The 14293-nt window shown below is 45.3% G+C and overlaps 1 protein-coding gene across 1 annotated transcript; it reads left to right on the forward strand.

Annotated features, from left to right (window-relative positions):
* The first annotated feature begins 1639 nt into the window (after positions 1 to 1639).
* LOC109876952 (derlin-1) lies at positions 1640 to 12453 on the forward strand. Its single transcript, XM_020469286.2, has 7 exons — positions 1640 to 2070; positions 3965 to 4076; positions 6057 to 6121; positions 8293 to 8319; positions 10928 to 11076; positions 11195 to 11305; positions 11561 to 12453. The coding sequence occupies exons 1-7, from the start codon at positions 1918 to 1920 to the stop codon at positions 11718 to 11720; spliced, it is 777 nt and encodes a 258-aa protein (XP_020324875.2). The 5' UTR covers positions 1640 to 1917; the 3' UTR covers positions 11721 to 12453.
* Positions 12454 to 14293: the final 1840 nt, after the last annotated feature.

The raw sequence follows: 14293 nt of genomic DNA on the forward strand, positions 1-14293 counted from the left end.
AAATATCAATGCAACATGTAAAGTGTTGGGCCCAAGTTTCATGAGCTGAAATAAATGATCCACAAAATGTTCCATATGCACAAAAAGCTTATCTCTCAAATGTTGTGCATAAATGATTTTACATCCCTGTTAGTGAGCATTTATTCTTTGCCAAGATAATCCATCCACTTGACAGCTGTGGTGGAGACAATAAAAGGCCACTCTAAAATGTGCAGTTTTGTCACACAACACAATGCCACAATTGGCATGCTGACTGCAGGAATGTCCATCAGAGCTGTTGCCCGAGAATTTAATGTTCATTTGTCTACCATAAGCCGCTTCCAACGTTTTAGAGAATTTGGCAGTACGTCCAACCGGCCTCACAACCGCAGACCACGTGTAAACACGTCAGCCCAAGACCTCCATATCCGTCTTCTTCACCTACGGGATCGTCTGAGACTAGCCACTCGGACAGCTGATGAAACTGTGGGTTTGCACAACCAAAGAATTTCTGCATAAACTGTCAGAAATCGTCTCAGGGAAGCTCATCTGTGTGATCATCGTCCTCACCAGGGTCTTGTCCAGTGGAGGCTGCTGAGGGGAGAATGGCTCATAATAATGTCTGGAACGGAGCAAATAGAATGGGAACCATGTGTTTGATGTATTTGATACCGTTCCACCTATTCCACTCCAGCCATTACCACGAGCAGGTTCGCCACAATGAAGGTGCCACCAACTTCCTGTGGTCTTGACCTGACTGCAGTCAGTGGGCAAATGCTTACCTTCGATGGATGAATCCAGGTTTCAACTGTACCGGACAGATGGCAGAGAGCGTGTATGACGTCATGTGGGCAAGCGGTTTGCCGATGTCAACGTTGTGAACAGAGTGCCCCATGGTGGGGTTATGGTATGGGCAGGCATAAGCTACGGACAACAAACACAATTGCATTTTATCAATGGCAATTTGAATGAACAGAGATGCCATAACGAGATCCTGAGGCCCATTATCGTGCCATTCTTCCACCGCCATCACCTCAATGTAGCATTTCTCTACACTCGCATTAACATCTGCTAACCATGTGTATGTGACAAATAATTTGATTTGATTTGATGTTTCAGCATGATAATGCACGACCCCATGTCACAAGGATCTTTACACCATTCCTGGAAGATGAAAATGTCCCAGTTTTTCCATGGCCTGCATACTCACCAGACATGTCAACCATTGAGCATGTTTGGGATGCTCTGGATTGACGTGTACAACAGTGTGTTCCAGTTCCCGCCAATATCCAGCAATTTCGCACAGCCATTGAAGAGGAGTGGGAAAACATTCCACAAGGCCACAAGCAACAGCCTAGTCAACTCTATGCAAAGGAAATGTGTCACACTGCCTGAGGCAAATTGTGGTGTCATCAGATACTGATCTGTTTTCTGATCCACGCCCCTACCTTTTTTTTTAAAGGTATCTTTGACCAACAGATGCATATCTGTATTTCCAGTCATGTGAAATCCATAGATTAGGGCCTAATGAATTTATTTAAATTGACTGATTTCCGTATATGAACTGTAACTCAGTGCAATCTTAGAAATTGTTGCATGTTGTGTTTATATTTTTGTTCAGTGTAAATCATTAAAAATGTCAACTTCAATGGGTAACGTCAGAGTTGTGACGTCCGAAGGATCCCAGATAGCAAGGACTGCTGTGCAAATTTGACAGGAAGTGAGCAGTTCAAGAGCTAGTCGCGAGAAGATTGAGGTATAATAAGAAGCCACGTCATGAAAACTTGACTGAGGAACCAAACGTTCGTGAATAATTGTTGTCTTCGAAAGGGAATATAACACAAGGGGTATCGTCAGTCGCCACAGGACTTTGGGACTGTTCGTTTGCCTTTAGGCAATTCGTTGACTGTGGTCGTTTTGCCAAGATCGTATGGAAAGATGTCAGATATCGGGGACTGGTTCAAAACAATCCCGTTCATCACCCGGTACTGGTTTGCTGGGTCGATTGCGGTTCCCTTGATAGGTAAACTGGGACTAATCAGTCCCATGTACCTCGTCTTATGGCCAGAGAACTTCTTTCACAAATTTCAGGTAAGTTATAGGCAGTGGGGTTGTTTTTCTGTGCTACAATTTGCTGTGTTTCTATGATAGCCTAGCATCAAGGCTAGCAGGCCTTGGATTGTACGAGGGGTGTGAATTCAGTCCAATCACAAAACGAACAGGTTGGACTTCCGGGATGTATGAAGACGCTAGTTCAGTGATAGGATAGCAGCATTTTCAATAGCAATTATGTACAAATTAACTACATGATTATTTAGAAAGGTTTGGTGAATATCTCACATATATTTGATATTCCTGGATTTGTTATAGGTTTGGTTGAGTGAGGTTTGACCAAAAATAATGTCAATGCAATTCCAACAGGTGGTGCTATCACATCCACATTTGGACATCCTCATCATAACTGGCACCTCCCACATTACATACAGTAGTCATCATGACTCTCAAGCAAGGGTTTCATCATAGTCTTCTGACAGGTGGCGTCACAACGTGACACTCGACCCTTCTTTTGTTACTGGACCCCACCTCTATGAAGTGGGTTCACACACACGCACACAGAGTGGTGTAAAGTTTTCAAGTAAAAATACTTGAAAGTACCACACAATTATTATTAATTCTTTTAGGTATCTGAACCTTACTTTACTATTGATATTTTTGACAACTTTTACTTCACTACATTCCTAAAGAAAATAATCTACTTTTTACTCCATACATTTTCCCTGACACCCAAAAGTACTTGTTATATTTTCAATGCTTAGCAGGACAGGAAAGTGGGCCAATTCACTCACTCATCAAGAGATCATCCCTACTGCCTCTGATCTGGCGGACTCACTAAACACACATGCCTAGTTTGTAAGCATTGTCTGCGTGTTGTAGTTTGCCTAGGCCTATCCTTAAAAACGTATAAAAAAATACTTGTTTTCTTTTAATATAAGATATTTTAATTTATTAATTTATTTTACTTTTGATACTTAATTATATTTAAAACCAAATACTTTTACTCAAGTAGTATTTTTTTGGGTGACTTACTTTAATAGAAAATGACTCAAGTATCTTTTTTTTATTTTTTTAACTCAAGTATGATAATTGGGTTATTTCTCACCACGACCACATACCGGGTGGACAGTATCGGTTCTCAGCCCTGACAGCTCAGCTGACTACTGGTTGTTATCTTGTGAAGGCAGAGTAGGTTTCCATTGGCGAGGCCACAGCTGGCACACCTGTGCTGGGCAGTCTGGGCTGTTGTTCCATTGGGGTTTTTGTGTAAACCAGTGCAGTGCCCCAACCTGGTCAGATGGCCCAGGGTGTATGTTTTAGGGTTCTCACGATACCAGTATTGCAATACTTGGAAGTATTGTGGCCACAAAACATGAAGCAGACTTCATTTGTTGAGAAAAAAAACATTCTAAAGCTGTAAACACACAGCCTTCTGTTGTCAACAGTCACATTAGTTTCTCCCAACTAGGCTTATATCATAGACCGTTACATGCAGGCAGGCTTTAAAGAACCATAGAGTTTAGTCTGCTTTGGATTTTCCTGGTATCACAATACGTGTATGGTATCCTGAATACCCTCGTGTGTTTACATCAACCAGTGAATGTGACAGTTGAGTTCACATTTTGTCACTGTGATCTGGTGCCCCATTACATCACATGAGAATAAAGTGTCTAGCTGTGGAGGGCCTGCAAATCTCCCCCCACACACCAGTTACTGCTCTGGCACTCCCCCCCCCCCCCCCCCGCCCACACACCAGTTACTGCCCTGGCACCCCCCCCGCCCACACACCAGTTACTGCCCTGGCACCCCCCCCCGCCCACACACCAGTTACTGCCCTGGCACCCCCCCCCCCCCCCCACTACCAGTTACTGCCCTGACCTGCCTAAATGCTAACATACTCTATGATATCTCTCTTTCTCTCTCTCTACAGGTATGGAGACCAATCACCTCCACCCTATACTTCCCTGTGGGCCCTGGAACAGGCTTCCTCTACCTAGTCAATCTTTATTTCCTCTACCAGTACTCTACCAGGCTGGAAACAGGTGGGTTCACACTACTCTACCGGGCTGGAGACAGGTGGGTTCACACAGTACTCTACCGGGCTGGAGACAAGTGGGTTCACACAGTACTCTACCGGGCTGGAGACAGGTGGGTTCAAACAGTACTCTACCGGGCTGGAGACAGGTGGGTTCACACAGTACTCTACCGGGCTGGAGACAGGTGGGTTCACACAGTACTCTACCGGGCTGGAGACAGGTGGGTTCACACAGTACTCTACCGGGCTGGAGACAGGTGGGTTCACACAGTACTCTACCGGGCTGGAGACAGGTGGGTTCACACAGTACTCTACCGGGCTGGAGACAGGTGGGTTCACACAGTACTCTACCGGGCTGGAGACAGGTGGGTTCACACAGTACTCTACCGGGCTGGAGACAGGTGGGTTCACGCCAGGTCACGGGGGTTGGAGACAGGTGAGCTCACGCCAGGTCACAGAAGGTGGGTTCACGCCAGGTCACAGAAGGTGGGTTCACGCCAGGTCACAGAAGGTGGGTTCACGCCAGGTCACAGAAGGTGGGTTCACGCCAGGTCAGAGGCTAGCTAGGCTGACAGTCTGCCAGCTCTCATTTGCAGTTGTTATGTCTGAGGGTAAATAATACACATTGAGCCTGTCCTGTGGAAGAGGCCCCTCCACCAGGCACCATAATACATGTTGAGCCTGTCCTGTGGAAGAGGCCTGTCCTGTGAAAGAGGCCCCTCCATCAGGCACCATAATACACATTGAGCCTGTCCTGTGGAAGAGGCCCCTCCATCAGGCACCATAATACACATTGAGTCTGTCCTGTGGAAGAGGCCCCTCCATCAGGTACCATAATACACATTGAGTCTGTCCTGTGGAAGAGGCCCCTCGATCAGGTACCATAATACACATTGAGTCTGTCCTGTGGAAGAGGCCCCTCCATCAGGTACCATAATAAACATTGAGTCTGTCCTGTGGAAGAGGCCCCTCCATCAGGTACCATAATACACATTGAGTCTGTCCTGTGGAAGAGGCCCCTCCATCAGGTACCATAATAAACATTGAGCCTGTCCTGTGGAAGAGACCCCTCCATCAGGCACCATAATACACATTGAGTCTTCCGTGCTTCTACACCTGCATTGCTTGCTGTTTGGGGTTTTAGGCTGGGTTTCTGTACAGCACTTTGAGATATCAGCTGATGTACGAAGGGCTATATAAATACATTTGATTTGAGTCTGTCCTGTGGAAGAGGCCCCTCCATCAGATACCATAATACACGTTGAGCCTGTCCTGTGGAAGAGGCCCCTCCACCAGGCACCAATCTATGAGCAGCCCAATAGACATCACTTGTTTTTATATAGACAGGAATGTTGTATGTTTATGGGCTAGATGGAGGTGAAAGGTAGGAGAGAGCAGGCTTAAAGAGCAGTGGGCTGGACTGGAACCCATGCTGACAGCGGTACATGGTAGATGTGCTCCAGAGGAAGTGGGTTAGACGGCTAGACCATCCCAGGCCTCACCGATCACTTCTTATCGTTAGTCAGGCTCCATTATACATCTGATCTGTTACACAACATTAGGACGGTAGGAGGAAGCAGACCATGTCGTTCACTACACACACACAGATTTAAAAATAATCTTGTGACCATGGTGGGGTTAGGCAATTAGAATATGATTAAATAAAGAATTGTGGTGTAAGGTCTGTATGTACAGTATTTTTAAATGTGATGACACCTATTGCCTGCCGCTCAAATAAATCTCTCAATGTCATTTCAAAGGGGATTTATTGGCATGGTAAACATGTTTACGTTGCCAAAGCACATGAAATAAACAAACAAAAGTGTTTCTCTCATATCTCCTCTCTCTCCCTCTCTATCCTCTCTCCCTCTCACTCCCTCTCTATCCTCTCCCTCTCATATCTCCTCTCTATCTTCTCTCCCTCTCATCTCTTCTCTCTATCCTCTCTCTCTCTCACTCCCCCTCTATCCTCTCTCATCTCTTCCAGGGGCGTTTGATGGGCGTCCGGCTGACTTTGTGTTCATGCTGCTCTTCAACTGGCTCTGCATCGTTGTATCCTTTACCTACTTATCAATATGATGCCTTCATCTGTTATGCAGCTGACAACATTATCAGTTCTAGTAAATCAATTAGCCATACATTTAACTTATCGTCTCCGTCTGAAAACCTCTTCATACATTTAACTTATCGTCTCCGTCTGAATACCTCTTCATACATTTAACTTATCGTCTCCGTCTGAATACCTCTTCATACATTTAACTTATCGTCTCTGTCTGAAAACCTCTTCATACATTTAACTTATCGTCTCCGTCTGAATACCTCTTCATACATTTAACTTATCGTCTCCGTCTGAATACCTCTTCATACATTTAACTTATCGTCTCCGTCTGAATACCTCTTCATACATTTAACTTATCGTCTCCGTCTGAAAACCTCTTCATACATTTAACTTATCGTCTCTGTCCGAAAACCTTCAAAACAGAAACTTTTCAGGAATTGGAACATACCATTATGAAACTTTTCAGGAATTGGAACATACCATTATGAAACTTTTCAGGAATTGGAACATACCATTATGAAACTTTTCAGGAATTGGAACATACCATTATGAAACTTTTCAGGAATTGGAACATACCATTATGAAACTTTTCAGGAATTGGAACATACCATTATGAAACTTTTAATATATTTTGAATACATGTTTTGTGTCCTTGAGTCATGAAATGTTCAGAGAACATTGAGGGGAGTTCATTTAAAGCGGTAATGTAAAAAAATATATATTTGCAAAATTGGAGTTACAAGGTTTTCATCAGACAGCGACGTTATGCTGTTTTGTCCATTGTTAAAGGTAGGCTAATAGTTTTTCATGTTTTTTTGCCATGATTTCCCAATGTTTTTGCCTCTCCTGAGTCCAGGCCTTGTTATAGTATGTATTATTAGAGCCACCCCCCTACCTGTTATGCTGCCAAGCAACAGTTCAGCCCCTTTCCAGTGGCCTAGCTACAATCTGTTTCTCTGGACAGCAAAACCCCCTGTCTGGTAGTGGCCTAGCTACAGTCTGTACAGCCATACCCCCCTGCCTGCTAGTGGCCTAGCTACAGTCTGTACAGCCATACCCCCCTGCCTGCTAGTGGCCTAGCTACAGTCTGTATAGCCAACCCCCCTGCCTGCTAGTGGCCTAGCTACAGTCTCTGTACAGCCAAACCCCCAGCCTGCTAGTGGCCTAGCTACAGTCTCTGTACAGCCAAACCCCCTGTCTGCTAGTGGCCTAGCTACAGTCTCTGTACAGCCAAACCCCCTGTCTGCTAGTGGCCTAGCTACAGTCTCTGTACAGCCAAACCCCCTGTCTGCTAGTGGCCTAGCTACAGTCTCTGTACAGCCAAACCCCCTGTCTGCTAGTGGCCTAGCTACAGTCTCTGTACAGCCAAACCCCCTGTCTGCTAGTGGCCTAGCTACAGTCTCTGTACAGCCAAACCCCCTGTCTGCTAGTGGCCTAGCTACAGTCTCTGTACAGCCAAACCCCCTGTCTGCTAGTGGCCTAGCTACAGTCTCTGTACAGCCAAACCCCCTGTCTGCTAGTGGCCTAGCTAGTCTCTGTACAGCCAAACCCCCTGTTTGCTAGTAGCCTAGCTACAGTCTGTACAGCCATGTGGTTAATGCAGGTCATATGGATGGACAACACTACTCACGTGAAAGATCGGGTTGAAATACAGCCTCTGTCTTTCTGCCCATGCTGCCTCAGTTACTGTGTTGTGGTTCCAGAATCTCAGTACAGCTGGAATGGATCATTAGGCTCCTCTATGCTCCATGACAGAACAGATACAATAGTTCTGTTGTCAAGTCATCTGTTCCACTGCTTTTCCTTTTGAGTAACTAGAAGGGAACTGAAGGTCAGGGTAACTAGAAGGGAAATGAAGGTCAGGGTAACTAGAAGGGAAATGAAGGTCCGGGTAACTAGAAGGGAAATGAAGGTCGGGGCAACTAGAAGGGAAATGAAGGTCGGGGCAACTAGAAGGGAAATGAAGGTCGGGGTAACTAGAAGGGAAATGAAGGTCGGGGTAACTAGAAGGGAAATTAAGGTCGGGGTAACTGGAAGGGGAATGAAGGTCAGGGTAACTAGAAGGGAAATGAAGGTCGGGGTATGTGGCCTGTTTATATACAACTAGACGAAGGGAGTTTGATTCAACATGTGAATGCAGATTTCCTTGACATTGCTTGTGTAGATAACCGGCTTAATGATGGACATGCAGGTAGGTTCCTTCTATTCTCTCTGTCCTTTAGAAGAATTAAGACCTGTTGCCTTTTTCATTTACCAAGACACATAGTCAAACCCTGCATTAATTAAAGGCTGTCAGCCCATCCCTACTGCACCTGTCAAGGATAGGCAAGGTTTTATTAGATATATATATATATATATATGTGTGTGTGTGTGTGTGTGTGTGTGTATGGAAAATCCACTCAAACTATCTTTTGGTATTATTTTCCATTAGTCCATTGTTGATACAGTCCCAATATGTTTTGCATGTCAGCAATCACATGTTCAAGATAATGGACTTTCTAGAAGCAAAGTGTCACTGGCCACAGCATCATGTCAAGATAATGGACTTTCTAGAAGCAAAGTGTCACTGGCCACAGCATCATGTCAAGATAATGGACTTTCTAGAAGCAAAGTGTCACTGGTGCATCATGATGATGCAAAACAACTTGACTGCTGACACGCAAAACACATCGGGATTGAATCAACAGTGGACTATTGGAACAATAGCCTCCACATTGACTCTGTACCGGTATCCCCTGTATATAGCCTCCACATTGACTCTGTACCGGTACCCCCTGTATATAGCCTCCACATTGACTCTGTACCGTAACACCCTGTATATAGTCTCCACATTGACTCTGTACCGGTACCCCCTGTATATAGTCTCCACATTGACTCTGTACAGGTATCCCCTGTATATAGTCTCCACATTGACTCTGTACAGGTATCCCCTGTATATAGCCTCCACATTGACTCTGTACCGGTATCCCCTGTATATAGCCTCCACATTGACTATGTACCGGTACCCCCTGTATATAGTCTCCACATTGACTCTGTACCGGTATCCCCTGTATATAGCCTCCACATTGACTCTGTACCGGTACCCCCTGTATATAGTCTCCACATTGACTCTGTACCGGTATCCCCTGTATATAGCCTCCACATCGACTCTGTACCGGTATCCCCTGTATATAGCCTCCACATTGACTCTGTACCGGTACCCCCTGTATATAGCCTCCACATTGACTCTGTACCGGTACCCCCTGTATATAGCCTCCACATTGACTCTGTACAGGTATCCCCTGTATATAGTCTCCACATTGACTCTGTACCGGTATCCCCTGTATATAGTCTCCACATTGACTCCGTACTGGTATCCCCTGTATATAGCCTCCACATTGACTCCGTACCGGTATCCCCTGTATATAGTCTCCACATTGACTCCGTACCGGTACCCCCTGTATATAGCCTCCACATTGACTCTGTACCGGTATCCCCTGTATATAGTCTCCACATTGACTCTGTACCGGTACCCCCTGTATATAGCCTCCACATTGACTCCGTACCGGTACCCCCTGTATATAGCCTCCACATTGACTCCGTACCGGTACCCCCTGTATATAGCCTCCACATTGACTCTGTACTGGTATCCCCTGTATATAGCCTCCACATTGACTCCTTACTGGTATCCCCTGTATATAGCCTCCACATTGACTCTGTACCGGTATCCCCTGTATAAAGCCTCCACATTGACTCTGTACCGGTACCCCCTGTATATAGCCTCCACATTGACTCTGTACCGGTATCCCCTGTATATAGCCTCCACATTGACTCTGTACCGGTACCCCCTGTATATAGTCTCCACATTGACTCTGTACCGGTACCCCTGTATATAGCCTCCACATTGACTCTGTACCGGTACCCCTGTATATAGCCTCCACATTGACTCTGTACCGGTACCCCCTGTATATAGCCTCCACATTGACTCTGTACCGGTACCCCCTGTATATAGCCTCCACATTGACTCCTTACTGGTATCCCCTGTATATAGCCTCCACATTGACTCCTTACTGGTATCCCCTGTATATAGCCTCCACATTGACTCTGTACCGGTATCCCCTGTATAAAGCCTCCACATTGACTCTGTACCGGTATCCCCTGTATATAGCCTCCACATTGACTCTGTACCGGTATCCCCTGTATATAGCCTCCACATTGACTCTGTACCGGTACCCCCTGTATATAGCCTCCACATTGACTCTGTACCAGTACCCCCCTGTATATAGCCTCCACATTGACTCCGTACCGGTATCCCCTGTATAAAGCCTCCACATTGACTCTGTACCGGTATCCCCTGTATATAGCCTCCACATTGACTCTGTACCGGTATCCCCTGTATATAGCCTCCACATTGACTCTGTACCGGTATCCCCTGTATATAGCCTCCACATTGACTCTGTACCGGTATCCCCTGTATATAGCCTCCACATTGACTCTGTACCGATATCCCCTGTATATAGCCTCCACATTGACTCTGTACCGGTACCCCCTGTATAAAGCCTCCACATTGACTCTGTACCGATATCCCCTGTATATAGCCTCCACATTGACTCTGTACCGGTATCCCCTGTATAAAGCCTCGCTATTGTTATTTTACTGGTGCTCTTTAATTATGTTACTTTAATCTATTTTTTTAAAACTGCGTTGTTGGTTAAGGGCTCATAAGCATTTCACTGTAAGGTCTACACCTGTTGTATTCAGCGCATGTGACAAATACATTTTGATTTTTAAAATATGCAAATCGATGTTGTGTTTTCCAGCTCCTGATGATCCCGTTGATAATGTCCGTCCTGTACGTGTGGGCTCAGCTGAACAGAGAAACCATAGTCTCCTTCTGGTTTGGGACACGCTTCAAAGCATGTTATCTACCCTGGGTCATCCTTGGATTCAACTACATTATTGGGGGCTCGTAAGTAGTTCTATTATTTAATCAACAATCCAATATGTTATAACTACAATTTACATATAACAGAAATGTCTAAAGCCATTAGGATTTTACTAAGTGTCTTTGTTGTTCTCATCTCCAGTGTTGTCAATGAACTGATTGGGAACCTGGTGGGCCATCTCTACTTCTTCCTGATGTTTAAATACCCCATGGACCTGGGAGGCAGGTCCTTCCTGTCAACACCTGACTTCCTGTGAGTTCCTCTGCTTCTCTGCCTGTCTGGTGTCCCAGTCATGTGTTGCTTTAATCCTGAAGCAACATGACGGGTAGAAATGTCATGAATAGAGGTGACACGATTCCTTATACTACATGTCAGAGATGTGTGTCTGTTCTACACAAATATATTTCTACGTGAACATTCCTGCTGAACACAGCCCTGTTGTCCTCATTCTACATTTCAGAGATGCATGTCTGTTTTAATACAGTGTGCTTTCTTCTGTCTCTACAGGTACCGCTTCCTGCCCAACAGACGAGGGGGCGTGTCTGGGTTTGGAGCGCCACCCAGCAGGAGACCTGCAGCTCCCGAGGCCGGTGGTGGTGGTGGTGGTGGAGGAGGTATGGGAGGACGTCATGCCTGGGGAGCTGGCTTCCGTCTAGGGGACGACTGAGGAGACTGTCCTACCGAGTAGCAGGACAAAGACTCTTGTCTCCACTCCTCAAGACTACCGCCGATGCCCAAATTATGCAGAAGAAAGCAGATTGTTTTTGTATCCAACTCCCCTTCCTTTGGACTGTTCAGAAAAGAGATGTCTCAGCTGTGGATATGATCAGCATGTTATTCTTTCAGTGCTCTCTTTTACACAAGATGCCATATCTGATTACACTGTAATTACAGGGCTCCTCCTAACCAGTGTGTTGCCGCAGCCAGCCTTTTCAGAGCGTGGGTTTGGCTATTTAGAAAAGAATTGTTCTGGGAGAGAACAGCCGAAGCACTAAGGACTGAATTCTCTTTGCTCCTTAAATAGAACACGGGGCAACAGCAACACTCACGCTGGCTGTGTAGATAGGCTCATATATAATAACACAAAACAATATTTCTTGTTCACCCCCCCCCGGGTCTACGCGGTTGTATGATCACACCACACTGAATGTTTGTCTGTTTTGAATGGGGGAGTAGGGTCGAAGTTGTGGGGGATTGAAAAATGTAATCTTCAACATAGTATAATGATGCAACAATGCAGTTTGTATTTTGAGATAAAAGCCTACGGTTCGTGCTCCGACTGTCCCAGTAGATGCTTTGGATCCATATCAAACTGCAGTGTCATGGTTCTGTTTCTCCTTTCATTTAGCTCTGCAACATGGCAATTAAATGAAACTGAAAAGATTTGATGAATACCCCCAGTTGGTGTGAAATGGGTATTAACTGTTTCCACGATGAGTGATTTGCTTGTTGCCAACTTGATTTCCATTCAGAAGATGAACCAGGCTAAATAGCAGCATTCTTGTCTTGAGGATGAATATTTAGTTATTCACTAGGGTCAATTCAACAAGTTAACTGAAATTACAATTTGTTTTTACAATGGAATTGACCCCGACACACATGTACAGTGACCTTATACCAGAGGATGTCTTTCAGTTGAGTATCTTATGATTTCTCTTTTCTGGCTGGGTCTGCTTCTAACTTTTGTACAATGCCATTTTGTACTTGAGTAAACAGAACGTAACAACTTCAAATCAAATCCTGTACATGTCTCTGGACCGAAACATTGTTAAAGGACACAGAGGAAGGGGGAAATGCAGATTAAGGCAGCCCATATACACTGAGAACACAACACTCTGACAGACTGACCAGGTGAAAGCTATGATCCTTTGGTATTCACTTGAATCAGTGTAGATAAAGGGGAGACCGGCTGGAGGAGGATTGTGGGTAAATGGGCAAGACACAAAATGTAAGCGCCTTTGAACGGGGTACGCTCTGGTTTGTGACAAGAATTGCAAACGCTGCTGGGTTTTTCCACACACAAGTTTCCCGTGTGTATCAAGAATGATCCAGTCAACTTGACTGTGGGAAGCTTTGGAGTCCACGTGGATCAGCATCCCTGTGAAACGCTTTCAACACCTTGTAGTCCATGCTCTGAAGAGTTGAGGCTGTTCTGAGGGCAAAAGGGGATGCAACTCAATATTTGGTCTACCCAGTGTGCATTTCCCCTAGAGTTGATTGACATGCCCGCTTAATCTAATCAGCATAACACAAATCAGTCTGTTTTTGTTGTTGCATGGGCCAGTCCTCAATCCAGCACATCTACTGTGCAAGGTGGCAGAACTGCAGCTGTGTTTGTCAGACCAGGAGGAGACATCCTAAAAATCGTTTATCTCACAAATATCTTTAGTGTCCAAAAGGTTTGGGCTACAAACTAATACGACCAGTCTATGGAAAGATGACTCACAAACACAATGGTGTTCTCCATTTTGCTCTACGACCACAAGTGTCACGGTACCAGGCGGGAAAGGTTCCACAGTCAAATGCAACCCCCCCCCCCCCTCAAGAGAGTATCTCTCTTGAGTAGTAACCCAGCCCTGGGCCCTTAGGGTTGAGTATCTCTCTGAGTAGTAACCCAGCCCTGGGCCCTTAGGGTTGAGTATCTCTCTGAGTAGTAACCCAGCCCTGGGCCCTTAGGGTTGAGTATCTCTGAGTAGTAACCCTGGGCCCTTAGGGTTGAGTATCTCTCTGAGTAGTAACCCAGCCCTGGGCCCTTAGGGTTGAGTATCTCTGAGTAGTGACCACTGCACAACGGACCAAGAGACATCCTTCAGTTGGTTGTGTTTTATTGAGTTACAGCAGACGGATAAATTAAAAAAACAGGAAGCAAAGAGATTCTTGGTAGCAGTACAGTATTCCAGATACATGTGTGAACATGATTCACTAATAGAAGAAGCATGAAACTGAAGGAGCGAGCCATTGAAATGGAGCCTAACTACACCTAGGATATCTATGGATATCTAGAAAGCCAACACGAGAAAAGACCAGTCACTGATGCAACGGACGCTGCAATTCAAAAATTAGACTGAACTACAAAAAAACATGTACAGTGCATTTTCTTGTTTTCTAAAATGTCTTCATGTCCATTCTGTGGCTGACTGTCGTCTCAGGCAGCAGGAGCATTCAGCATGAGAGAGCGGGGAGAACTGTTATTGTAATGTAAGTATGTGATTCTTAGCCTGGGTAGCGGACCTGTTTGTG

Source organism: Oncorhynchus kisutch, unplaced genomic scaffold, assembly GCF_002021735.2.
Source record: "Oncorhynchus kisutch isolate 150728-3 unplaced genomic scaffold, Okis_V2 Okis02a-Okis13b_hom, whole genome shotgun sequence".
Classification (NCBI taxonomy): Eukaryota; Metazoa; Chordata; class Actinopteri; order Salmoniformes; family Salmonidae; genus Oncorhynchus; species Oncorhynchus kisutch.

Excerpts from the sequence above, each read along its gene's own strand:
- LOC109876952 (XM_020469286.2), top strand. The coding sequence starts at position 1,918 with ATGTCAGATATCGGGGACTGGTTCAAAACAATCCCGTTCATCACCCGG. Across the intron at positions 2,071-3,964 it reads ACTTCTTTCACAAATTTCAG|GTATGGAGACCAATCACCTC; the intron begins GTAAGTTATAGG and ends CTCTCTCTACAG. Across the intron at positions 11,077-11,194 it reads AACTACATTATTGGGGGCTC|TGTTGTCAATGAACTGATTG; the intron begins GTAAGTAGTTCT and ends TCTCATCTCCAG.